This window comes from Lutjanus erythropterus, chromosome 12 (genome assembly GCF_056507025.1).
Source record: "Lutjanus erythropterus isolate fLutEry1 chromosome 12, fLutEry1.hap2, whole genome shotgun sequence".
In the NCBI taxonomy this organism is placed as follows: Eukaryota; Metazoa; Chordata; class Actinopteri; order Lutjaniformes; family Lutjanidae; genus Lutjanus; species Lutjanus erythropterus.
This window is the reverse complement of record NC_139328.1, coordinates 10302538-10328742: the sequence shown is the minus strand read 5'-3', so window position 1 is coordinate 10328742 and position 26205 is coordinate 10302538. Positions and strand designations below refer to the sequence as shown.

The following is a 26205-nucleotide window of genomic DNA, read 5'->3' as shown; positions in this document are numbered from 1 at the left end:
AGCTATTATACAACAAATATGTCATTACCAAACGTACAATGTCCCTTTACTGCAATTCATAAAATACCATAGTTACCAAAGGTACCAATATAGGCTACTAGGTCCTGCTGAAAAAGCAGAATAACCAACAACAGTGAGCAATATGTAACTGCGTTTGTCAGAAAACTGCTGGTGTTTTTATGATATTAACACTGTGTGTGCATGTGTCTGTAGGTGTGTATGTGAAATGCGGCAATGAAGGGATTTATTTGTGTACCTTACTAAACTACAACTGCATTACAGTTAAAAAAACACTGAAACATTCATATCAAAAGGACTGCATGAGTCATTTCATGTTATCATACGACCCATATTTTTGTACACTTTAAGAAACACTGCATGTCTTGTACCTCCACAGCAATTTCAAATAGATATATTCATTCCAGGCAGTGAAATTTGTTTAACTGTCTGTTGCCATATTTGGTGTCATTTTCTCATCACCAAAGTGTAACAGAAGTAAATGGTACCACATTTGATGTACTACGTTCAGTTGCTCGCTTTACTCTTTGAGTTCGTCTCGTCCCGTCTCTCCTGTCTCATCAAAGACCATTTTGCTAGTAAACCCATTGACAAACACGCTACAGTACATCTTAAACCACATGACTTGAACTCGAGTCACTGTTGTTACATTGTGCAGTGGAAATATAATGCTATTTACAATACAGACGCAACTGCATGGGTACAATACAGCCCAGTCGGTTCATTTACGGCCTCCAACTGAGGCAAACTTACTCTTGTGTCATTATTCTAACACATCAAATTCATCTGGCACAAATCTCCAGGGTTTATTCATTGATGTTTAAAGGGACAGATCACCCCAAAATCAAAAACACGTATTTTTCCTCGTACCTGTGGTACTATTCATTCATCTAAACTCCTTTGGTGTGAATTGCAGAGTTTTGGAGATATCGGCTATAAAGAGGTCTGTCCTGTCCAATATAGTGGGACTAAATGGCACTCGGCTGGTGGTGCTCAAAGCACCAAATAACATATTTGAAAAATCCAACAGCAATGTCTCTTTCTAGACCATCATCATGACCCAGTTACCTAAGACAACACACAGACCCTGTTGTGGGCAGTCTCATATAGGAACTATTTTCTTTCTACTTTTTCCACTTGAAAGAAAGTAGTTCCTACTATGTATTTTCTTGAGTAACTGATTTCAGTTTTTCAATAGTATTTTTTGGCGTGTGTGCCATCTAGTTCTGTTATATTTTAGAGATGGCAGACATTTCTACAGTTGGTATCTCCAAAACTGTGCAACTCACACCAGAACTATCTAGATGGAGAAATAGCACTACAGGTAAGTGGGAAAGTATGTCATTTTGATTATGGGGAGATCTGTCCCTTTAAGAAGTATTTACTTGCAGCACTCTGCAAGCACCTTGGATCTATCACTATATTGTAATCAATAGTATCATTGGTCAAAACTTCAATATTACACATCGAAAATCTTTGCCAAGTGTCTCTTGATTGATTTTTTGTTTGCTTTTGTCTTGTTTTGTTTGTTCTTTATTACTTTTTTGTGTGTTTTTTTTTTTTTTTCAGAATATCCAGTCTTTGGACTTTGAAAACAAGGAATCCGCAGGTCAGTCAAAGACATGAGACATGCAGAATTTACAAGTCTTTTGTCTGATCAAATTCAACTGATCGATCACCAATCAAACCATCAGTGCTGCCTCAGGTGTAGTGTGGAGACAGGAGCATACTCATGATCCACCACAATCTCACTATGCGGAGCTCGATTTCTGCTTCCTACACTGACAACTCAAAGCTAACAGGTCCTGAGCATATCCATCTCTCTTTTAGTCCCTCTCTTTTAGTCTCAGGTGTTGTGTCCGTGGTCTTTTGGCGTCAGCATCATCGGCGACTGGAGCCATCTAAAGGGCGTCCATTGCGCCTCAGATCCCTAGCAGCTAGATGCAGTGGGGGCCCACGTGATGCCGTTAGAGTCCTCGGAGCCGGAGGCGAGTCCTGGTCCTCCATAAAGCTCTCCGGACTGCCCTCGGCATCACCATCAGGCAGGCTTCCACAGCTGGAGCCTGGCGACATTGTCTCCAGAAGATCGTCCCGGGCCAAGCCCACCACTGTGTCCTGATGTGGTCCACCCTGTGGGCCCCCATCGTGGGCCCCAACCAGCAGCCCCGTCTCCCCATCAGTTGTGCTGCCAACGTTCCTCCCTCCGTCCTGGTCCTCCAGGAGGTTGGACAGGAAGCTGATGTACTTCATAGCGAGCCTTAGGATCTCATTCTTGCTCAGCTTCTTGTCTGGAGGGTGAGTGGGGATGAGTTTGCGAAGCTCCGCGAACGCCCCGTTTACATTCTGCTGCCGCCAACGTTCACGACTGTTTGTGAAGATACGACGCACAATCTTTGGCTGGCCAGCTAGCAGAGGAACAGGGAGGAAAAGAGACAGACGAGTAAGGAGAGGAGGCACTGAGAGGAAACAGATACACACAAATAACGTGAAATGCAGAGCTGAAACAGATAATGCGGTAAAGCAATATAATCAATAAAATGGAAGAAGTAGTAGCAGGAGAACAGATGCACATTTTGAGGTTTGGGGAAAACAAAAAAGTTTAATAATCCTAAAGAATTAAGTTGCAAAATTGTCCTCCATACAACCATGAATTTTTAAGTGATGGAGCAGAATAGAGACTTGCAAAAATTTGTAGAATACGCAATGCATAGTGCCAAATACTATGTACATATGATACAAGATAAATGATTGGTTTGGCAAATGTTGAGGAGACTGTTTGCTCCCTACTCCATATTCTATGTTTTTTTGGGTTTTTTTTTTATTTAGGTATGATAAAATGCCCCACTGCAGGTAGTCACATCCTCCCACCCCCCAACAATGGTGTCTTCCAGGCTATTGTCGCCCTTGGAACACACCCAGTCTATCTTAATCCTTCAGCCCACTCTGCAGTAAAACCTTGGCATGGAGGCAGCAGCAGCACCCCCATCCTCCACCCCTGTATATGGCAGTGAGTGGGCAGCGGTGGAAAGGATGTTTCAAATGAAATAAACCCCAAATCCGCCTGAAAAGAGCTTACTTTAATGGCAAACAGGTACATGTATTTGACATTCTGATTAGCAGCATTCATTGATGCTATGAATTATGATGCATTTATTCCTCTTAAGCTGAATTTTTGTGTTTATTTTTTGCAAGGCATCTTCTGCAACACTTAGATTAGGTACAGTGTAGATCCATGTCAGTGGATGAATGACAATGGAGATGAGGAGGGGGGGCGTTTAGTGGGGGGACTACATTGGCAGAAGGAGGACACAGCAGAAGTGCATCTTACCATACTTATAAAGATCTAAAATGCGCCTACCCTCGTCGAGTTCAACCTCATAAGGCGCCGGGCGGCGCTTTACCCTGTTGCTGGGGTACATGCTGTACTGCTCCGACTCCCCTCCGAGACTTGAGTAACAGAAAGCAGACAAAAGGTGCACAGGTAGATGAGAAACAGGAATTTCAGCATCCATTCACTGCATATAAACCTTAGTACACTTCACTCATGCACCAGGAGCACACACACACACACACACACACACACACACACACACACACACACACACACACACACACTCATAAACACACATTTATAGGCTAATTCTCTCAGTCACACATGCATATACATACTAAATAATGTCAACGTAAGGTAAACTTAATTACACTACAATTACAAGCATTCTTCCACACTACAGCGCCATATTCCTGCAGGGCCTAACAGCCAATCAGGCTTACAACTTTCTGTATTGAACACTCACAACGATCAAATGCATTAATGAAACTACACGATTTTCCTGCTTCTGTCTCCACCTTTACCTGTTGATGGCGGCGAGAGGCTGCGCCAGGTTGTAGAGCATCGCCCGGGCCGGGACAGGGAACGCGTTTGGGCTCAGCTGGACCATTCGAGCGTCGTCTCGTTGCGGCGGCGGCGGCGGCAGCGGTGGCAGCGGTGGTGGAGGTCTGCGAAGTTCCGTGATCGGCACCAAATGGCTCTCAGTCCTCTGCTCCACCGCTTTTATAGCGTCCCTCCTGGAGAGCTCGATCACCGGCACTTCCCTTTTCAGGTCAAGGGCGTTGTGAGAGGCAGTTTCCTTGGCAACGCCGTTGATGATGATGCTGATGCTGGTCCCGTTGCTCGAGTTCTGCAGAGGAACGTCATCCGTCTCCTCAACCCCCTTGAAGCAGCGCCCTCCTCCTCCTCCTCCTCCTCCCCTCCTCTCCTTCTCCCCCACCTCCTCCTCCTCCTTTCGCCTCGACTCCTCGTCCTCCTTGCATCCGTTCTGTCTGGAGGAGGAGATGATGATGGAGTCCTCTCGCTTTCCAGGACTGGACTGGACTGCATCAGGACTCCCAGGACAAAGCTCCGGCTGCCGCTTTTCCATCATTTTTATACCGTCACCACTCGCTCGAGTCCACTACGTCCTAAATAAGATTTTTCCTCGATTAGTTTAATGATCAGAACAATAGGTAACAGTCTAAATAAATAACAAGGCCTACAGGGAATTAACAGCCCATTATTATTATTATTAATGGAATTAAAACAAGCCATGCAAGAAAGAAAACTAATATGCTTTGAGCTGCTTGCTTGATTATTTTTGTTATTATTACGTTTTCTTCGATATTTTACAAAGATAAAAAACGAATGCAGATATTTTAGGACACTCACAAGGACATTTAAATTTAGGAAATGTTTTAATTATCGAGGATTTTACGATTTTTGTGAGCTGCTGAAGGTTTGAGAGCTTTTCTTAAAGTTAAACCACAAAAACAGGCAAGGATACATCCCTTACAGGCTGATTATTTACCTTAATTGGACATTTTTTATAAGAAATGTGGAGCAAGACATATTTTTATGAAGAATATGAATATGTTATCTAAAACTTATTTGCCACAAATAAATATTTTGATTAAATATTTTGTGCTAGAAATATTTTTAAACGTTAACTTGTTATTTACAACGAGCTTTTTCTTGTGGTTTCTGCATGACTCTTATCTAAAGCTTGCTTGGCCTTCACCACAGTTTGTGCCGTTAAAAGCTCGTATCTAAATGTTTGTTAACCTACACATTCGCACATGGTGAAAGCGAATTTTTCGTTTTCTTTTTCTGTGAAATGATCGTCCTATTTTAGAGAGATTGTGGATGCCAGGACCACGAAGAGAGCTCACAGCTATCCATTCTTCGTCGAAATAAAATCCCTCCTTTTTTTCTGCCTTCAGCAAATCCAGAAATAAACCTACGAGGCGTCAAAAACACTTGGACCTGATCGTTTTCATCGCCACAGATGTCAGAGCAGGTTGTGTAATTTTTTTTTGTTTGTTTTATCGTGGTGTAGGCCACAGTGCTGTTGTTGTTAGAGCCGAACATCAAAGCCTTGTCATATTGAACACACCACACACCAGTTTTAGGTGTTTTAGTAGCTAATTAATTCCAAAAATCTCGTGAGAATATTATTATAAACGAATAACAGACGGCTAATAAAAAAGCGCACTTTTATTTATGGGAATTCTTCAGCAGTAGGCCTCGCATCCGTTATTACATCCCGTACAGTCTTCACCATCCGATCGGACAATAGCAGAAAATATAGGCTAAATATTTCGCGCATAACACTAATAAAATGTAATCGTTAGAATCCCAATTACAGCCTTCGGGAGTAACGAATATCTTGGTTTAAAGAAAGAGATGTATTTTTTGCACTTACCGCTCCAGCCGTGTTGTTGATGTTACTGTGTAAGTGGAGCCATTTTGTGAGTGGGTCATCCATGTCTGAGGCTTTTCTTTTTTTTTCTGCCAGTTGTGGAGCAGTGTGTGTGTGTATGCGCGTGTGTGTTTGTGTGTGTGTAGCTGAGTTATTCCTCGCCGCATCCAGTGCGCTCCCTCAGTATGGGGAGCGGAACACAGGCCGCAATGTGGCCGAGTGAGATAAGCGCACGGCAGCGGCCTCTTCATTCCCGATAAGCCCCTAAACCCATTATTTATGAAATGATTCATTATTATTTGGCTGTCGTGGGCTATATAGGCTTGTGGAGGGCAAAGCATTAAAAAAAAGCAAACAGGCACAGCGCAACGGCCTGTAACAACGTGAGGTAGTAGACTGTATCCTGAGCCATAGTTGAGGTGTTTTAATTTTTTTTTAATGAAAGAAACAAAAGCGCAGGTTAAGCTTTTGACCTATTTATATTTTCAATAAAGGCTTTTTTTTGCTAAGCCCATTTATCCAGAAAAAAGATAACTGATGATAGCCGAGAGTTCTCAATCTTTGTGTGTTTTTAGTTTTTATCTTCAAAATATCCATTCCTCCATATCCATTTCTGCGCCTTGGGGCAGGATGTGATAGGCCCACAGTACAAAAAAATGACGAGGGGGTTGATGGTGATAACAATGCCTAAACTGAATGGGACATAACTATTTATCGATTCGTAAATAATTAATTAAATAAACAGATAAATGTGCTAGGTGTTGCGTGTCATTGTTTGTGCTGGGGGGGCCCTCGGACGGCGGTTCCCTCGGGGCCACGTGGGAGTCATGGCTGGGGGAGATAAAAGCCTATCGGCTCCTGGTCGCATCTGATAAAAGAGCAGCAACGCTATCACAGTTCGTTCAGGACAGACTAAATGGTAGCTGGTACATCCTAATAACGGATATTTTACACTGTATTTTTTTTCCTTTTTAGTCAAATAAATTTATGAATGAAAAAAAAATCATAGAAATTTAGTCAAATAAAATCTTGACATGGCAAATTATAAAGCGCAGCCTGCATCATTAGATAGATAGATAGATAGATAGATAGATAGATAGATAGATAGATAGATAGATAGATAGATAGATAGATAGATAGATAGATTTTAATCCTAATATCTCTTTTGAACACCACGATTGGTCACGACCTTTTTAAAGACCTGTTGAAGGAGCAGTCACGACCATCATCCTGCATCCTGTGTTTAACAACAGCAGCCTGACATAATCCCTTTAAACGTTTCTCTAAGCATCTTTCAAGGAAACTGCAATATTGCCAAGGTTTTTATTATTTTTATTATTATTATTATTGGTGGGGAGCACTCAGTTTTTGGGGTTCAAATTAATTATCTAAAATTTGCAAATCAATGGGCCTAATTGGGCTGACTGGATGTTGCGGTTTTATGGGTTTTTTACCTGTCAATTTGAGAAAATAGAAAATAGAAATTAATGATTTGAAACTGTTCTCTGTGTTGAAACATTTCAAATGCATCTAGCTAAACGGATACAACACATTGTGATTAAATTGTGAGCCTTTTGAGTACCATAAGACTATCAATGATTTAGAAATGGTATAATGCTTTATTAAGGAAAACAGAACAATGTGATGGAAATAGATATTTCTTCTATCTGAAGTTGGTCGTTGTTATTCAGATTAAATCAGGTCCATGATTACTTTGGCAGTGTTAAAAAAAAAAAGGTTGCATGTACCTTAATCAATCACTGATTTAATGCGCCAAGATTGTTCCCTTCAACTACTTGTATAGAGTTTCTGTTTCCAGTCCATAACAGAATCTTTCGATTAATAAAAACGTTTTTTTTTTTCAGTTTCTGATCTTTCAGTATTCCCTAGCTAAAGGGAAGGTGTTAATAGGCTTCAGGCAATTCATAAAACTTTGAAAACTTAAAAATAATAATAACTTTAAAAAATATATAAAGAGAGAGAGATGAAAAGTATAGTAAGAGGATATGGAAATAATATGTCAATATTAAATTATTATGCTGCTTTGTAGGCATAAGAAAAGCATTTCCAATAAATATTAGGATAGAAAATAAAACATTTGCCCAATTTAACACAGTTTCTAGTATAAAGCATGGCAACCTCTGGTCTTCTACTTGAATACAGAGACAGATACAAATAATGACTTCTTTGTCCAAGTCTAGTTATTAATTAGGTTATGGACACTGTATTAATAAACATTAATAACAAAGTTATAACAGTTTTCATACATTGATATGGGCTCAGTATTTGGCAAGATCCAATTAGTCTTACTAATGAGTTACTAACCTGATACCTGATTGTAAAGTATACAACCCATCACCATGTTTTGATGACTTACTACCATTTATTCCATGTTAATTTGATATGCCAAACTTTTTGACGGTTAAAACTGTTGCTGATGAGAAAACAAAATAAGCTCAACAAGCAATGAGATCTGAGGCTGAACAGTAAAGATTAGACTGAGCTCACCATTTGGCAAGCAATTGGTCACCATTGCCCTTTTTAATCTAATGTGTTGGAACAGATCATCAATGATTTATAAAGCGTTTGCAACCTAATTAATAACCGAATTATAAACCATTTATAAGGGTAGTTGTATTGTAGGGTGGTACATTCATGCACCTGTAAGGTTTTTGTTGTTGTGTGACCATTTTTGTGGCACATGTGCATAATAAAAAAAAGGCATCAATAAAAGTTTGACAAAATAAAACATTTTTATTTAGAAGCAAACCATTCTTAATCTCATGAAGCGATAGATGATACAGCACAAGTAAAATGAAGGGATGGTGCAGAGAGCACCAGGGAAATGTGATCCACTGAAGAACAAAAACGAAAGAGGAAATTAATTGTTTTTTTTTTTGTTTAGACGTAATTTGTGATGCAGTTCAAATGCAGTGCAATGGAGGGCACCTTTTTATTTAATAAATGTTTTTTATGCTTGTGCAAATAGCTCTTCAGCTCGAGGGTCTCATGGGACAAGATGGCATTTGTGGCACACCTTTACAAATGTCAGTCACCTGAAATAAAATTAATGGGAACAGATCTGTGCAACATTTTAAACATGCAACAAAAAATGGTTCCACTTACTAAGATTTTAGGGTGTCATACTCTCTACTGTGTACCGCAAAAAAACAAAATAAATCACAATTCAAACATGAGAAAGTTTTTTTTATTGTCACAAATACTGAAGTCAAAAAGTTTTTTAAATGAGGTTAAAATTCACCTACTTCAAGAATTAAATTATAAGTATTCATACAAATGTGACCATAAAAAACAGATGTATGTAAGTCATGCTGGATTTGAATCAGTATTTCTAGTCTAAACTTTGTATTAAAATCACAATCTAGACTCCTACCATGGTCCTCTCTACTAATGGATATGTTTGGTTTTAGATTTGCCATTTGGTTAATTTGCTGATTGATCATTGAACTCCAAGTCCCTTGCAATGTCATATAGTTTAACGTGTGTGCACTAATGATTTTTTTTTATCCTATGCAGCCATTTAAAAATATCTATCACACATCTACTACAGTTTGCAGTCCTTCAGCAGTGTTTGCAGTGGTGGATTACAGCCACAGAAATGGCTCTGCGCCATCTGTCCTATCTTCCCAGTCAGCGCTGGATGCGCCGAGTCGGCATGATCCGCAAAGAAGCGATGCTCTCCCGAGTCATGAGCCGCGTCACCTGGTCCAGACTGAGGCCAGCCACTGCCTCCCCATTCACCTGTAGAATTTCATCACCAATGCCGAGGAGACCTGTGTAGGGGCCCTCACCACTTCCGTCACCCACCTTTTCTACGTATACACCTGGGGAGGAAACAATAGATTGTGTTCAGTGAACAATACAACAGACAAATCTGCACTCAGTATAACTGACAGCAACAACATTAAACATTTTAAGGATATATTAACTTGAATATGTACTGGAATTTCTGCTAAATTGGCCCTATATTTTGCCATGTTTGATTACCAGTTTTACTGTTTTTAACAGTAAAGCCAAATGCAAATCATTTAATTCTATTTTTTAATCTATTCTATTTTCAAGATGAACAATATAGTGAAGAACAGACCTTTTTTACAGCAGACAACCTGAAATAGCATTGGTGGGGAGTAATGAAGTACAAATACTTTTGCTAACATTCTATTCAGTAGGAGTAAAAAGATTTTTTAGCATGTCTGAAACCTTAATATGAAACCAAAAGTGTGTGAGGTGCATACTTTTCCTGGGGAAATATTGTAGTGTGCAAGCACTGGACAAAACACTGACATATATATCCCACAATGCAATGCAGTATTGATGACAGCAGCAACAACAAAAGAGACAGACAGCTTTATTTTTCTGTCAACTTTTACTTCCTACATTTTAAGACAAGTATCAATGCTTTCTACTCCTGACATTTTCAAAACAGGCTTCTTACTTTAGCTTTAATGCACTTGAGGGGAATTATTCATTAACTTTATTTTGCATCATTTAGCACTGCCTTCCCGACATAAAGACCGATTTTAACCAAACAACAACACATAGAAAAGATGATTCCTCTGTGTGTCCATTGGTGAATATCACACACAACAGACTTAACAAGACAAAGCAGACAAAAGAGGGAGACTCTCCCGTGGGGAAAAGGTGAGGTTCACTTAGCTTTACAAAGAAGCAGCCCATAGAAATGTCCATCAGTGGGCCACTTTGTGCTTTTATATATATATTTATACATTACTTTGTTCAAGTTGACTTGAGTAAGGAAGTTGAATCAGATGTTCTACTTGTACCAGAGCCTTTTTTACACGTGTTTGTGCGTCTGGTAAAAAAAAAAAAAAGTGTGTACTTTTTCCACTTCTGTGAAATAGTAGGTGAATACTGTTAATGACTAATTAAAGTTTTGTTCCATTCAGACCAAGTGAGAGTCACAGCGTCTTAATTATCATCATTGATTACATCTGTGTTTAGCCTACATTTTCATATCAATATGGCTGCTGCGAGAAAGGTCTACAACCTGGCACTTATCTAAGGGAATAAAGAAACCACCTAAATTAAACAACTGCAAAACCAACCTCCACAAGACAGTGCACATGAAGAGAACATGGATTAGAAAAATTACCTGTGTCCGGTCGACCTTTGCCCCTTGAGATGACGAAACCAAAGGGCCCGTTTGGAGGTCTGACCAGTTCCAGGAGGAGGGTCCCATCAGAGAAAGCCTGGGTGACCCGGCCGACTGGACGTGCAAGTCTGGAGGCAAGCACATCTTCAACGCTCAGGGCCCGGTGGAGCTCGATCTGAGGGCTGTCGGGGCTGTAACAGCAGAAATTCAGCTTAACTGATGAAGTATGTGTTTTTTCTCTCTGCTTTCTTTTTCCTTTCTTTTTGACACCTACCTGGGCGCCAGGCCATATGGTATCTGCACCTCTCCCAGTATTGTTGAACGCTCTGTTCTCCTCTCTAAACTCTGCACAGAGGAGGCTTTGCGCAGTTGGGCCAGTGGCAGCACCTAGTGGCAAATGAACGGCACTGTAACAAATTGTGTTTTTCATATTGGCAAAATTCACCAGATCAGATTTTGGAACCAAACCTTTTTTTTTGGCTCTAACAGCCCTCTAAAACTAACAAGTGTGTGTTTGGCACCACACACACACACACACACACACACACACGCGCGCTATGCTAATAGAGGCTGTGATTGGCTGGAGCAGAAAGTTGTTTACATCTGTTTTGTGTACTCTTGCAGCTGCCAAGAGGACAAAAAGGCTGGCTTCCACATAAAGTGGAAGGAAACACGGACAACTTGGAATGCATTATTTGTGCTCCCAGTGTCAGGCAGAGAGGTTGGTAATACTTCAAAGTATTGGTTGGGTCCATTGTGGCAAATAAATAGTGAAAGAAAGGTACTTCAAAGCCGAACTGGAAGTTTAAAGACAGGTAAATATGATGTGTTCTCCCTACAACCCGCCTTTTTGAGGTAAAAACTACCTCTATTTGATGTGGTGAAATATAACAAAAGAGCAGTACAGGAGTTTGAACAAAACACAACATGGCATAAAAAATGTTTGGCGTCGTGGCTCACCGTGTTCAGGGTTTGCAGTGAGGGCGTTCTCTGAATACGGATGGTAGGCTGTGGTCTGCGTGTGGGGCTCGGGGAGGCAGAGTTGACCCGCGGGGCAGTGGGGATGCTGAGCTGCTCCATGCTGCTGGAACGCCCTCCTTTCACGAGTCTGCCGACACTGTTTAGACCAATGGAGGAGAAGAAGCGACGCAGGAAGAGCTTTGGCCGTCCATCCATCTTTCTGTAAAACAAAGGTTTAGTTCATATTTTTTAACTAGATGGTAATATGGACTCAGATTTTAATCATGTAGACACAATTATATCCCCAGCTAAACTACCAAGCACAGCGCATTTGGTAAAATGATTATTATTCTGAGCAGGCCTAAGTGTTAAAGTCTTAAAGCAAGCGTGAAGATACTGGTATCATATGAAGTTAGATGAGCTAAGGCAGTGTTTCTCAAACTTTTTACAGCACCATACGACTTCAGATGTCCAGCTACGAGTATGCACCCCCAAATCTTATACGATTTTTTTTCATGTTCGTAAACCCCTTCACACATACATAGATACCCTGCCTATATAGAAGCCACTAGGAGAAATACTTGACAAAGGGTAATGAGAAGGATGTGTTTGAGAGCACACTTACAACTCTGCAATGTTTGGCTGAATTTGACAGAGGCTGAGTCTCGAATTGTTTTCCACACACAGTCTGTGCCTGTATTTTGGGATTTTTTTTTGTGTGTACCACTACATCACTTCACGCACCCCTGGGGGTACATGTGTCCCAGTTTGGGAATAGGGGACCTAAGGCATCCATTGGCACAAACCACGTCATGCCGTCTTGTTGGAAAGAGGGCCAAATAACGCTCCAAAGCTAGGCTAAAGTTTGGCGAGGGAAAAAAACAGCATGGTCAGTTTCAAAGGGGTCCTTTGTGTTGTATTCTCACCTCAAAATATATGAATGAAAACTAGTTCTATGGCCTGGAAGTTTCCCCTTTACAGACATACCCATTAAAAAATAAGCAGTTTTTTTGCAAGCAGTATAAATGTGTTATTTTTGCCTGTTCTGTTTGAATATTATGCAGACAGAACTGGCAGACCTTGAATTTTTTCATTTTTGGGACAAGGCCACTTGGCCTCAGGTGTTGTCAGTTTTTAAGGGCATGAAGGACAAATGCCAGTGCAGCAAGGCAATGAAATAAAAAATGATTTCAAGTCCACAGAAATAATCAAATATCTTGTTGTATTTATGTGTGAAGAAGATATCAGTCCTAATAGTTGCCATTTCACTGTAATAAGACCATTTATTGAAACTTGAATATGATAGTGGCAGTCGGAATTAAATTCAGTTATTGGGGGCGATCTGGGGTAAAATCAAATCTAAATTATTTAGAATGCACTATTCAATGCAGCTGCAAGAACACTGAGATTATACTATATAAAAAAAAGATTAAAAACTTTGCAGATTTAGCTGTGGTAGCATTGCACTCCTGTAGTTTTGCTAATGGTTTCATCACTCTGTGATAAATGGCCTTAACATGTAAGGCTTTTCATTACCAGAAGAGGGCAGGATTGTCTTGTTGTTCACAGAATATTTGTAACAATAACATCCTGTGGACTGTAGGTCAGGGTTTTAATCTCCTAACTGCTACCAGTCTGGCACGCTCAGGTCGCTTTGGGAACAGCGTTGGTGAGGGCAAGGGATTTATTGTCTAAGCTACGACATGAGCGTTGTTATCTTGGCTTACCTGGAGCCATCAGAGTTTTCCTCCCATATGGCCTCAGCTTTCAGATGCTCTGCTCTCAACAGTTCTGCTCTGAGGTCCTCAGCGCGAGACATAGCCAGGCCCCGCAGAGCAGGACGACACTCGGGACCAGAACCAAGGTCTCCACTCAGACCTGCTGGTAGAAAAGGATGTACTGAATTGATGTCAGAGAATCACTCTAAAATATTCTCTCCTGTAATCAAGTACTGCATTGAAGTGCAACCTTAGGTACTTGTATTTTACTTCATGAGAATTAAGTAGGTCTCATATAAAATGCCACTTTATACATATAAAATTCATAAAGAATAATAATCCAGTATATTTAAAATTCATCTGCCTATTCTTGTTTGCATAGTGAGCACTTTTATTTTTGATATTTCAGTATATTTTGCCGTTAATACTGTTAATTATATGCAGGACTGTTTACAGTATAAGTAAACTGTGGTGATACTACTTAAGAGATGGATCTGAGGACTTCTCCTTCCTCCAGGTGCTGAACTCTCTATGCGATCTTCCTACTTCTAGGAAGTATATTTTACTTTATGTATAGTTTTGATGATATTTAAACACATACAAGTTAAGTCACTTCATATACATATAAAGCCCAAAATCCCACATTTGCCTCAAAGGTGCTTTTCAGACTGTACACCCTTTAGACCCTCAGTTTAGACAAAGAAAAACTCCCCACAAACAGTTAAACATTATAAAAAATATTAGTCTGATCAAAGATATTGATATGATTTAACACTGAAAGTCTATTTCATTACTATTAAAGACATCTGATATAAAATCAAGTCATAACACATGATGTATTTATAGTAATTAAAGTGAAACTAGTTTGAAAACTCAAACTTCTGATAGATAAATACTGTATAATCAGCCTTACCTCTGCCAGTCTGTTTATAAATACAATGAATTATGTTAAATTATGTTAAACAGGTAATCCAGAGATTTTGTGTTTTGCTTTCCAAAAGAAATTACTACACCACAAGAACTTTCCCCAAGGACTAAAATCCTTTGGAGGAACTAAGTGTATTTCCATTGCAAGGACCATTGTCTAAATCAAATTCTAGGAACATTATTTTACCCTACCAAAAGTCCGTGCTTGGGGGGCACTACTTTTTAATTTTACCTGATCTTCACAAGTTAGATAGCAATGGAAATGCAAGCAACAATCCTCCCAGGTACTTTGGGTGGAAACGCAGCTTTAGACTCCTCCTATTTTAACTTAAGATTTAATATAGCACCAATCTGTCCATGGTTCTGCACGTTTCAATGACCACTCACCTGTTCCATCTGGAGTGGCATCCCAGTGATCAGCAGATGGCAGGTCAGAGGAGAGCCTGGCTGGGGAGTACCTCAGGGTGGAGGGCCTGATACAGGGCACTGGGTTGTTTGCTGCAGGCGTCCCCTGGGTTAAAGCCACTGGAGACTCCCTTCTTGCCTCTAGAGAGTCCAGGATGCCAGAGTGCTGGGATCCTCCCTCGCCTCCTTGATTTGAAGTCATCTGGAACTGAACCGTGGACTGACCTGCAGCTGAGCGATTCCTTGAACTTGACTTCAGGGCTGACTTTATAGGCAGTGCTGGGGCAGGTGATTGTCCACCAGAGGCCTCAAGCAAACAGGGCTCCAGAGCAATGGGGCTACCTGGGGCGAAGGAAACAGCTCTGCTCAAGTTGACCCTGTTCCTGGGATTTGAGTTACGCCGCTGAGCCCATGACGGACCATAAGGGCCGTGGCCAGACTCCAGCCGACTCTCTCCTTTCCTGCTCCTTCGCCTAAGTTTCCCAAACCCTGATGACTTCCACCCTGTGCTAGTCTCTTTATTTTCCCCCAGCACATAAGCGCCAGCAAAAGTGACAGTTAGAGGAGCTTTGGGACGAGTACTTGGCTCTGGCTTGTTTGGAGGCACCCAGTGGGGAACTGCTTTTCCCCTCGTGTCCTCAGGGTTTGCCGGATGCTGCGGCTCAGCGTTCTGTGGCTCTAATGGTGACGAGGCTGGCTGAGGTTCCCTGACTACAGAGCCACATGACTCACATTTCTTAACCAACACTATTATCTCTTTAATCACTGTTGTTGGTTCAACACTGACAACCACATCTTCTTGCTTCTGTGCAGGCGGCATAGAGACACTTCGATGGCTTCTGCTCCTCTCTGAACCGCTGCTGCTCGAGTCTGTAGTACTTTCTTTACTCTTGGACTTGGGCATCCCTGGCCTGCCCCGCTGTCTCACTCTATCCAAGTAACGGGACTCTGCCTCTTTCTCTGATTCATCCTCGAAGCGTACCCGTGTGGGTGAGCAACCATAGCGTCTGGATCGGCCACCTGGGTCACTGGGGGAAGTGTCTCTTTGATTGGGGACAAGGAGGGGGCCAGGTACAGATTGAACTGGAAGGTCTTCTTTGGTTTGAACAGCCTTCTGCACTGATGTTGGAGGTGGAGGCTCAGCTTGCTGCTTCTTTCTGCAAGAAATAACACAGATGTGCATATCACAGCATATTAAAGCAACAGATATTTTGTCAGTAGGAGAATTTAATTTTTGTTGAGCTAGTACTTTTTAAAAGTGAGGCAAAATGAAAGCATAATTAGCCTTCTATCTAAAGAAGGTCGCTTATCTTTCCCAATTCTATTAAAGATTTGGGAAATGGTCTTAATCTCTAATATCTTAATCCTATAATGATGCATAAAATTTCCAAAGACAATTCACCCAACTGTCCTAAAACTGTAGAAGGAACATTTTTCCATCTGCTTTGGCAAAGCAATCTGTTGAAAAGTTTCAAAAAACAGAATTTTATTTTAAATCCCTGCTTCTATTTATTAAATGTCGAGCCAGATTTTCAATTAGCTCTCAGGGTTTAACGTTAATGTTTTCTTTTCACTTTTCCAGTCAAGCAAGAGGATCAGAAATCTACTTGCCTAAAGTCAAATTTTACTCGCTCCCATACAATAATTGCCATGGTTAATCTTTAATTAAGTAAATTAGTCAGAACAAGGTCCCAGTGTAAATGCAAAGCAACAGGGAGGGGATGGGGCATATGAGGCTGCTCCTCTATGCTTATATGTTTACCCATTCATACTGGTTATAAGGTGAAACCGAATATCGGCAACTGGTCTAAGAAACAGTCCAGGTACATAAAAGAGCCTATCACCAGAGTTTTGGTGAGTAAATAAATGAATGACAGGATAAATCCCAATGAGACATACAGTACATGTTGTTGCCACAGGTTTCACAACAGGTTAGAAAGATGTGCAGTCATGAATGAAGGATTCATTGCAAATGCTCCTAATTCTAAATCAGGTGAAAGCATCCTGCTGACATAAGTGGATTTCAGGAACAAAATGTGTGACACATACACTATTACATAAACAGAATGACACCAAACACTTTCTCAAAACTGTCACCTCTGTAATTGCAAATCACAGCCAGGTTGCAAAGCTTTAACTTATTTTCAGTTATGCAACATTTGCTTTACCAAAACATGCCAAGTGCAAAGCAGAGAGAAAGATAAGGGAGACACAGGGTTGGGAAACTGAGGCATAAATAGATAAAGGAGGCTAAAAGGCACAGGCCATGGTAGCAACAGAGCAATTTGCAGAAAAGGTATTAACTTGTCAGCAAATGGAACTTATCACACCACTGATTCATACTCATGCAGGCATATGCAAAACTGTGAGGCGCAAGTGGGACATTCACAGTCTCTAACATCTAACTTGTGAAAAGATGTCATAGCAGCATAGAAGATGCAGATGCAGCCCACTTACGCAGCGGCTCTCTGATCAGAGTGGGAGCGTCTGCAGGGGCGATCCCCTTTAATGTGATTGGAGCGAGCCTTGAGTCGCGCTCGCTCCAGGAGAAGCTTGGCTTGCTCATGCCTTGGGCTCAGAGGAAGCTCATCGTTGATGACAAGAAGCGACCTGATGATCAAGAAAAAGTGAAAAATGAATCATTTTGGTGACGAAACTGAGGGGATGGACAGAGTTGAATGTATGATGAGACTAGGCTAAATCACCATGTGTTTGAGTGAAATTTAATATTCACTGATGGCTTTAAATGTGCAAAGCTTATGGTATGTTGTGACATATCCAGCGACATCATATTCCCCACAGATTGACTTCAAGCAGTGTCTTCCTAAGCTGCCTTATGTAATATCAGATAGATAGACTGGGGCGTGGCACTGGTGGTGAGCATCAGAGAGAAACGTCATCCATCCATCTATCCTCACGCCCAGCAGCTAAGCTGCTCTGCATTGTGCTTCATCGTCTGTACTTGTCTTTATCCCCTGGCCCAGTGATAAAGATAGCATGATACACCAGCCATGTGGATTATCCTTGTAATGGACTGAGTGTGATTCATTCTCTCCGGGGGGACGAGAGGAAAACATATTGTATTTCAATAGATTACAGTTTGTCATGGCAGTGTTTTATCCCAACACTGACAAACACAATATAATTAGCAGACTGTGTTGGTTCCATGTGCAGCTGTTTTAATCGGTAGTTTATAATGAAGATAACTATAATACACTTTACCATCAGCACTGGAATGTGACTAAGTAAATTTACTCAGATACTGTACTTAAGTATTTAAGTTTAATACAACTTTGAGGAACTTTCTTTAGTAATTTCCATTCAATTCTTCCACCACACTACAACTCAGAGGCAAATATTCTTTTTTCTCCCCTACATGTGTTTTTCAATTGCAATTTTTCATGCCCTTCATGTCAAATGAAAACCATGCATCTCCAAATTTGGAAAGTTTGAATTTGAATTAAGTGTTTCTTTATGGGTTTAATTAATTCTCTTACATCTTAGGCTAAATCAACCTTTAAAAAACTAAATTAAAAAAACATGGCTGTTTTTCCGAGCTCATAAAAAGTTGCTACAAACAGAATGATCTTATAGAATATAATGCACTGCTACAGATTAAGCCACCAAACAGTATATAAAGTAGGCTGGTTAAAATTATCTCAGCCATAAACATCTCCAGCTTATGCAACCTACATATTAAGGCAGCAGTAATATTAATATCATTAATAAAGAGTAAAACACTAACAGGGACCATTAAACTACGCAATTAGTACATGTTACATTACATACATACATTTTAAGAGAATTTTGCTCATAATATTACATACTTGATACTTTAACTTATGTAAACTTTTGAATGCAGGACTTGGAGTGGAATATTTTCACATTGTGTGGTATTAGCGGTATTAGTCAAACATGAACGCATCTTACCGATCCTGGTTTCCTTACAGTGGTTACCTACTGCTTTTATAACTTATAAGTCTATGTTGAAAAGTTTTGGGTCTTTATTGATCAGTTGTACAAATTTATTTATATTTATTTATTTTGTTTCATTTGCAGTGACTTACAAGTCACAGTTTTTGTGTGGTGTTTCAGTTCCAATAATTTATTCCCTTTCTTGCAAATAAGAGCTTCATTTCATGTTATTTGGGTAAAATATCACCCTTCATCAATATTCAGTTTTGACAGTTATATTTCCTCATGAATATATCCTATTTCATGCCTGCGTCACCTCTTGAAAGTTATTAGACCCTGCTGACACAATGTTTGTTTTGATTGTACACAACTTGGCAGCTTGTTTGACGCTGAGGCTGCTTCAATCTGGGGGAAAAATAGACTCTAAATTCCCACAAGTGGATCTGTAAGAGTTGAATTTATGAGGAGAGGATATAAATAGTGCATAGGAGTTATGTGTCACCACCTCTGCCAAGCACATAAAGAAGCATTGCATTGCTCACCTCAGATAGGGTTCAAGCTCCTGAGCAAGAATGGCTGAGTCTGAGCTGTCCAAAACCCCATGGGCACCTGCGACTGGCACAAAACAGGAAAAGTACAAATCTCAGCATATCTGATATGGATACAACTCTGATTTAAACGCTTTAAAAACTGCTGTAAAGGTATTAAGCCCACAAAACAAGGATTCTCTCTATTTGTTTCGCTCTACATGTGGCTAAACCTGGTGTACTATTCATATAACATGGTGTCTTATTCTTACTAATGGCTCAGTTCTTAATGCTTGTTTTGGGCAAACGTCACTGCCAAGCGAGCCATCAGGCAGAATATGGCCTACAGGGACATGTGGGTATTAAAATAATTGGGTCTTTGTATTATCATAAGGATTTTCATACCATTAGATTCAGTGACAGTCTCATAGGTTATCCCTGACTTATCCTTAATGTCATTTTTATAAAACACAGGTTATGCAACTACTGAGGGACAGATGACAGCAGATTTCCCAGAGACAAGAGAGGGGGGGGGATCACCTGATCTTCACTTATTTACTCACATGTCTTGCACTGTATTGATATTGACACAAACACGGGACACAATATACAGTATTACTAATACAGGGTATGAGGAAATACTTAATCTGTCCCTGTACATGCACACAAAAACATCCATTAGCACACAGACAGACTGATACAAAAGCAGGGACACTTCCCCCACTGCTCTGACTGCTAATAATAGCAACACCCGCATGCACATCTGCACATCTGACATCTGTTCAACACTGGGAATCAGCCAGGTTACATACTGCATTTCTATACACCATCATGTGGAGACAGACAAAAGGCTTGTGTGAGGAACTTTAAATGGTTGTAAAAGTGTCCTAAGCAGACAAAATGATATAAATAATATAATAATAAAAAGCTTTATAATGTATAAATGCTATTTTGAGGCACTGACCTGAATTTTCCATCTCTACTCATAATGGCAACAGACCAGCTCAGCTCTGAAGCCGCAGAAAATACTAGTCACAACATAGTTACCAGCTAACAGCATTCACTGCACTTAACAGGGAAGCTGCAAATGGTTATATAAAACTATCACCGAGCCACCAACCTGCCATTTAACCAGTGTGGACTGTTGTCTGAAGTAGATCAACAAATGTCTGTTTTTGCTTATTTTTTAACTCACACAAGGATGTAATAGTCTAGATTCAGTAGTCAGTTTAACGTTACAGTCAGAGGCTTTATAACACTTTGTCCTTCTATGTAATACAATCCCTTCATCACTGGACTAAAAATAAAGCCACCTCAAGATGAGGAGAGGGGATCTTATCTGTGACTCGGTCTCCGGTTGATCTCTCAAACCCTTAAGTCAAGCTTTTAAAGAAAAAGTAGACTTCTATTAATACCTGCAGGTGCTGCATTATGTTAACAATAAAGTGAGAAATCTATCGGAGCCAAGTAGTTTTGATAGAAATGACCCTTCATAAATCACGCCCTTTTTTTTTGCTCTGTACTACGAAGTTGAGCCAGCTTGGTTCCCTGGTGAACTTCCTTTTTTCACTTCATTTCACTTCACTTCACTTCATTTTTTTTTTTGTGTAAGTTTAAGTTGACAGTCATCTAAACTTTGGACAGCAGAAGAAAAATGGCAACGGTATATTCATACCTTAAAAGCAGAGAGACAATGTGCAGAATAAAGCGCTTTCACATGATGAGAAATTTGCTTTTAGCTCACTGCAAGTTTGAGTGCAGAGAGTGGCTAACCGCTAAGATAACCTTAACATTTGATTTACCTAAGTTTGCAAATTATATGATACAAACATCACATTCACATTTATTGGTAAGATCATGGTATGTTTTGAATGTTGTGTTATAGAGTTTGGGAAACTCTGAAACACTTTTCTTCGGTTACTCTCAGCCATGTCTAGAAAGGAACTCAAGATCTGCAAAACTCTCACAAGATTTGTCTACATCATTTCTTTATTGTGCACATTGTACAAGCTAAATATGTTTTCAATGTGTAAGATCTGCTTAGGTTTAGGGACAAAAAAACACCTGGTTAAGTTTAGAGAAAAATGTGTGTGATGCTGGATGTTAATAAAAAAATATGAAAGTTAAGCTTTGCTAAGCTCTCTTATTTATGGCTCCGTCCTTTAATCACTGAGTAGGTTTCACTCAGAAGCCTACCTTTACAATCCCCTCCTCTGTATGTCGTCTCTTCTCCTCCACTCTGCTCCCTGTCCTCCCTGCAGTTTTGTTGTCTTCCTCTCAACTTTGCGTAGGCCCTCTGTTTCACCTTCAGTTTCTCATCAGCAGACAGTACTCCGCTTTGTGAAGACATGCTCTCCCAGCTGTCTGAACTGCACATTCCTTTGCTGTCTGCCTCCCTCTGCTCACACCTGTCCAGGAAGCCCTCCACACTGTCCGACTGTTTGAGTTCTGAGGATGCATCGCTGCCATCCACCATGCTTCCCACGTCACTCTTGGTGACTGTGTCAGCCTGTTTGGACTTCCTCTGAGGCCCTGACAGCGCTTCTGTCTGAGTGTAGTCCTTCAAAGGTAAGGTGGAGGCGACGCTCTTAGGGGCGACACCGTTTAGAAGCAATGTTTCGGGGCGTGCCACCCTCCAGAAGCCCTTGGGTGGTGCCCAGTGTCTAACTGACGTGGTGGAAGAACTGGAGGATGCTGCAGAAGCAGAGGTGGTGATAGGACAGCAGGAGAGCACAGGAAGAGGAGGAGGGGACGGGTCATCCTTACTGCTGCTCGAATTATCAGACAGGAGACTCTCCAGACTGGTACCCGCCTTGAGTCCAAAGGGCTGAACCTCATTTCTCTCTGACCTTTCCTCTTCAGTGTCCTCTCCACCCTGGAACAGTTGATCTCCTTGTGTTTCAGCTGGAGGGCTGTGGATCTCCAACCTGACCTGCACCTCTACCTCCTCCTCTTCATCACTGCTGCTCAAGACCTTTGCAGCACCAGATCGCCACGAGGAAGCAGGCAAGGATAACTGAGCCTTTCCTCTGGGCCTCTGTCTAAGGAGGACTTCAGATGAAATCTGCCCAGCTGGACTGCTCACCAAGACCTCTGTGTCCAACCTTTCTTTCTCTCTGTCTCTCCCTCTTGTCCTTCTCTGTGTGAGTGACTTCACCTTGGTCTGTAGCGCGTGCACAGCTGAACTCTGAGGAGGAGGAAGCTGGGTGCTCAGAGAGGGTGTTGGGAGAACAGGCTGGACAGGACCAGTGATGAGTCCCCAGTTAATAGGAAGCCCAGCGGGAATAGGGGAACTGGACTGTGCTTGGATGTTTTCAACCACCTTCTCCTCCTCCATTGGCTGGTGATGCACAGAAGAGTCCAGACAGATCACTGTAAAAAAAAATCACATAGGAATTTTGTGGAATCTATCAATATTTTCTTATGAATTTAATGTAAATATACAAGTTTATTTAATTAAGTAAACTTAAACATTTGGATCAGAACAGTTCATTTCTGTTAGACATGAGTTCTTCTCACTTGAAGTCTTCTAACTTGAAATAATAAATAGAATTAATGTACTTGGAAACTTGGATTTTTTTTTTCATGAACATAATGCAAATATGCAGGTTTTATTTATTTGAGTTGATCAAACTTAAAATTTCTAGTGCTCATTTTGGAGGTCTGGAAGTCTTTTAACTCGAATGGAAGGAGTTCAATGATGAATGTTGAATGAATTGTGTTTCCAAGGAAATATGATCAGCAGACTTCGTAGCATGCATTGTTTGAGAGTACAACTAGATTATCTGACTAGAAAATATAATTTGCATCGAATATTGACAAAAAAGTCCTTAACTTGTCTTTTTAAATACATTTAACTTAAAACTGAAGGCATACCAAATACTGATTTGTGTACATTTAAAAAAAAATGAGGTTTTTAAATGCATTCAGATATAGTCATGTCTGTTACATCTGTTTTACGTCTCTGTTACTGGCTTCTTTCTATCTGATCTGCCTGGTTAATCTGTGTGAATGAACAGTAACCTAATATCATAAGCTTATTGAGCATGTTCTCTTACAACTGAAGTAGTATCAAGTTTATTTGACTAGAAGTTTTTTGTTTCGAATAAAAAAAACTCAACTTGCCTTTTCAAATTCAGTTAACTTAAAATTTTAAAGGTATAGCCCACACACATATTAGTTTGTTTTTACAGAGAATAGATTAAAAAAAACAAGTTTTTAAAATATGCACGACACAACCATGTCTGTTACATCTGTTCTACATCTCTGGCTACCGGCTTCTTTCTATCTGATCTGCCTGGTGAAGAGATATGTAATGTGGATTCAGTCACGTTGCCTTATCCACTGATTACTTTGCACTGGACAGGATAATCCTTCAGAATGAGAATAAGCAACTGCTGCCTGCAACTGAGCCCCCTGCACGAACAAACTATGTTATATATATTTTTTTTGTTAATCCCAATAATATTAAACAAAATTTACTCTGTAGATCATCACCTGTTCACTAAGAAAGCTGATAAATTAATTATTCAGCCTTGGTAAAAATGAATTTGTTTAAATTTGATGTTGATTATTTTGACAACACCTTGCAAAAAGCCAATTTAACGAATATAATTCACATTATGAACAAAGTAAGCCTCGCAGCACATTCAGTTAAACTAGATTTAGTTACATAAATGGAGTGACACACAATATGAATAGTGTACCTGGATATTTAGTGAAGACGGTGTCCTTTAAAACACAATTCCAGCGTTGACCATCATAGAAAAGTTGCCATAAATTCAGGTGCAACTGCACAAATATAAGTTACAAAAACCTGCGCCAGACTGTGCACATTTTGCAGCGCGCATCCTCAGGTCGAAGAAAACGGAACAACTTTCCCCTCCGGTTAAAAAAAGGAAACCAAATCACATTTGTCAGTGTTGCTCCAGATCCCTGTGCCGTGCTTCCCCTCTCTGTCTACACAGCAGCTCCCGGTCCAGGCAGAGTCAGGCGAGCCAGCAGCGGCCTCTCAATCATGATTGGTCCGGTAATCCCTTCAGAAATCAGTGGGATTAGACAAAAATGGAATACAAAAATGTCTGCTTTAATTTCGTCCTTGCCTCGCAAACCCGCTGCCGAGTGAAGCTCTCTGTTGCGTAAGTACAGAGCACACACACCAACTCCCTGCACACAGTAATGAGCCAATGAAAAAGAGAAAAGAAAAAATAAAACTAGAAAGGATTAATGGGCTTCAGCCTAAATGGGACACCCCCAGTCTCTTGTCATTTCCGAGATATTTCGATGACTCTAATGTGAGGATGCCGGCTATGATGTGTTTTGGAGAATATAGGCCAAATTTTGCATCGTAAAAACAACTGTCGGCTGATTCTTATTTGTCAATACAGCTGAACCCTCCTCCCTCTGTCTCAATTCACCCCAGCTCACTCCCTCCCTCTCTTTCTGTGTTTGTGTGTGCGTGTGTGTATTTTCATAGACGCGTGTGCACACTCACACGTGTGCAGTCGTGCACAATCAACCTAATTGGGACAATGTTCTATTTGCCAGTTGTCACAGTCCCCAGATGTGATCAGCCTCTGACAGATGTTGCTCAGTTATGTGTCGTTGCTGTGCGTTTGTTTCAGTGCCAGTAGAGGGCGCCATTACCACATACAGATACGCGCAAGGAAACCAGTGTTGCCAGATTGGACTGTTTTCCGTCTATTTGGTTGATTTGAGGTTTCTTTGTGCGGGTTAAAATGAGTTAGACTGAGCGGACAGAGTTTTAGCTGCATTATCATGAGTTTAAAAAGCTTAAAAATTACAGAATATTAAAACTATATTGATAAATTGTATTGTTTTAGATATGCAAGCACATCCAGTCACTAAACAATACGATATGACATCATTTTTATTTATTTTGCGGAGAGGAGATGAGTTATCTCATTACCAACCTGTTGCAGCTTGCCCTATTAACACACACTAGCTGCAGTGTTATGTGTATGTTGTAATCAAAAACCTGTATGCTTGCAACTACAGCCCGAATTATACTGAAATTTGAGGGTCGATTCCACTGTCGATACCAGGAAGGAAGAAAAAAAAAAAATCCGATATCAATTGATATTCTTTATTTAGCCTTTATATATATATGTAAAATCCAAAATGATATCAGGGCACAGAAACAGTGAACTTGCAATTGCAGTTTAAGTAATATGAATAACTTTAAACAAAAACAGTTAAATAAACCTTTAAATAAAAAAAGTATCAAATATACATAAAATGATGCCTATAAACTAAAAAAATAAAAAATAATTTGCATTATGCTCTGGAAAACAATACTGGACAACAAACACACCATGTATATATACCTATATATGTATACACACACACACACACACACACACACACACACACACACACACACATATTAGGCCTGGGTGATACAGCTAGAAAACCTATCATGATTGGTGGATATACATAATCACTGATTATGTAGGGTGTGACTGACAACATATTGGGTACTCCAAGGGGTACAATATTTTGCAGCAATAGGGATGAATATTGGTGCTTTCACAAAATATTAATATAATGATTTTTTTTAAAAATAATCATCAGTAATGTAGATATAATGACTAAGTGGGTAAAGGCAAACAGACAAATCACATCACTTTGCAGCCTTTAAAACTAGGAAAAGACAACACTTATCCATATGACAATATAATGATATATAAAATCTATCACGATTCAATATGATGTCAATATATTGCTGAGCACACACATATTATTTGCAACATTACAACACTGTTACAACATTGTTATTTTTTTTGCCTCATAAGTGCATTGGATTGCATGTATTTCTCTCTCTCAGTTCAGTTCAATTCACTCTA

The 26205-nt window shown here is 40.2% G+C and overlaps 2 protein-coding genes across 3 annotated transcripts; both read right to left on the bottom strand.

The window, feature by feature from the left end:
• Window positions 1-1893: 1893 nt before the first annotated feature.
• On the bottom strand, window positions 1894-6207 carry LOC146317619 (T-cell acute lymphocytic leukemia protein 1-like). Of its 2 annotated transcripts, none has more exons than XM_084732806.1 (4): window positions 5757-6207; window positions 3874-4479; window positions 3347-3465; window positions 1894-2423 (listed from the first exon to the last, which is right to left on the bottom strand). In XM_084732806.1, the coding sequence occupies exons 2-4, from the start codon at window positions 4440-4442 to the stop codon at window positions 1900-1902; spliced, it is 1212 nt and encodes a 403-aa protein (XP_084588932.1). In that variant the 5' UTR covers window positions 4443-4479; window positions 5757-6207; the 3' UTR covers window positions 1894-1899. The 2 variants fall into 2 exon arrangements, with proteins under 2 accessions (XP_084588932.1, XP_084588933.1); XM_084732807.1 differs by having other exon boundaries at window positions 3377-3465; window positions 5757-6183.
• Window positions 6208-9404: 3197 nt separating this feature from the next.
• LOC146317618 (uncharacterized) lies at window positions 9405-24693 on the bottom strand. Its single transcript, XM_084732816.1, has 10 exons — window positions 24046-24693; window positions 21536-22711; window positions 19355-19427; window positions 17355-17507; window positions 14880-16054; window positions 13575-13725; window positions 11848-12067; window positions 11162-11274; window positions 10888-11078; window positions 9405-9598 (listed from the first exon to the last, which is right to left on the bottom strand). Exons 2-10 carry the CDS (start codon window positions 22674-22676, stop codon window positions 9405-9407), a joined length of 3411 nt encoding a protein of 1136 aa, XP_084588942.1. The 5' UTR covers window positions 22677-22711; window positions 24046-24693.
• Window positions 24694-26205: the final 1512 nt, after the last annotated feature.

Excerpts from the sequence above, each read along its gene's own strand:
- LOC146317618 (XM_084732816.1), bottom strand. The coding sequence starts at position 22,676 with ATGGAGGAGGAGAAGGTGGTTGAAAACATCCAAGCACAGTCCAGTTCC. Across the intron at positions 19,428-21,535 it reads CAGAGGAGGGGATTGTAAAG|TCGCAGGTGCCCATGGGGTT; the intron begins GTAGGCTTCTGA and ends GTTTTGTGCCAG. Across the intron at positions 12,068-13,574 it reads GAAAACTCTGATGGCTCCAG|AAAGATGGATGGACGGCCAA; the intron begins GTAAGCCAAGAT and ends TTTGTTTTACAG.
- LOC146317619 (XM_084732806.1), bottom strand. The coding sequence starts at position 4,442 with ATGATGGAAAAGCGGCAGCCGGAGCTTTGTCCTGGGAGTCCTGATGCA. Across the intron at positions 3,466-3,873 it reads CCTCTCGCCGCCATCAACAG|TCTCGGAGGGGAGTCGGAGC; the intron begins GTAAAGGTGGAG and ends CTGTTACTCAAG. Across the intron at positions 2,424-3,346 it reads TTTAGATCTTTATAAGTATG|CTGGCCAGCCAAAGATTGTG; the intron begins GTAAGATGCACT and ends TTCCTCTGCTAG.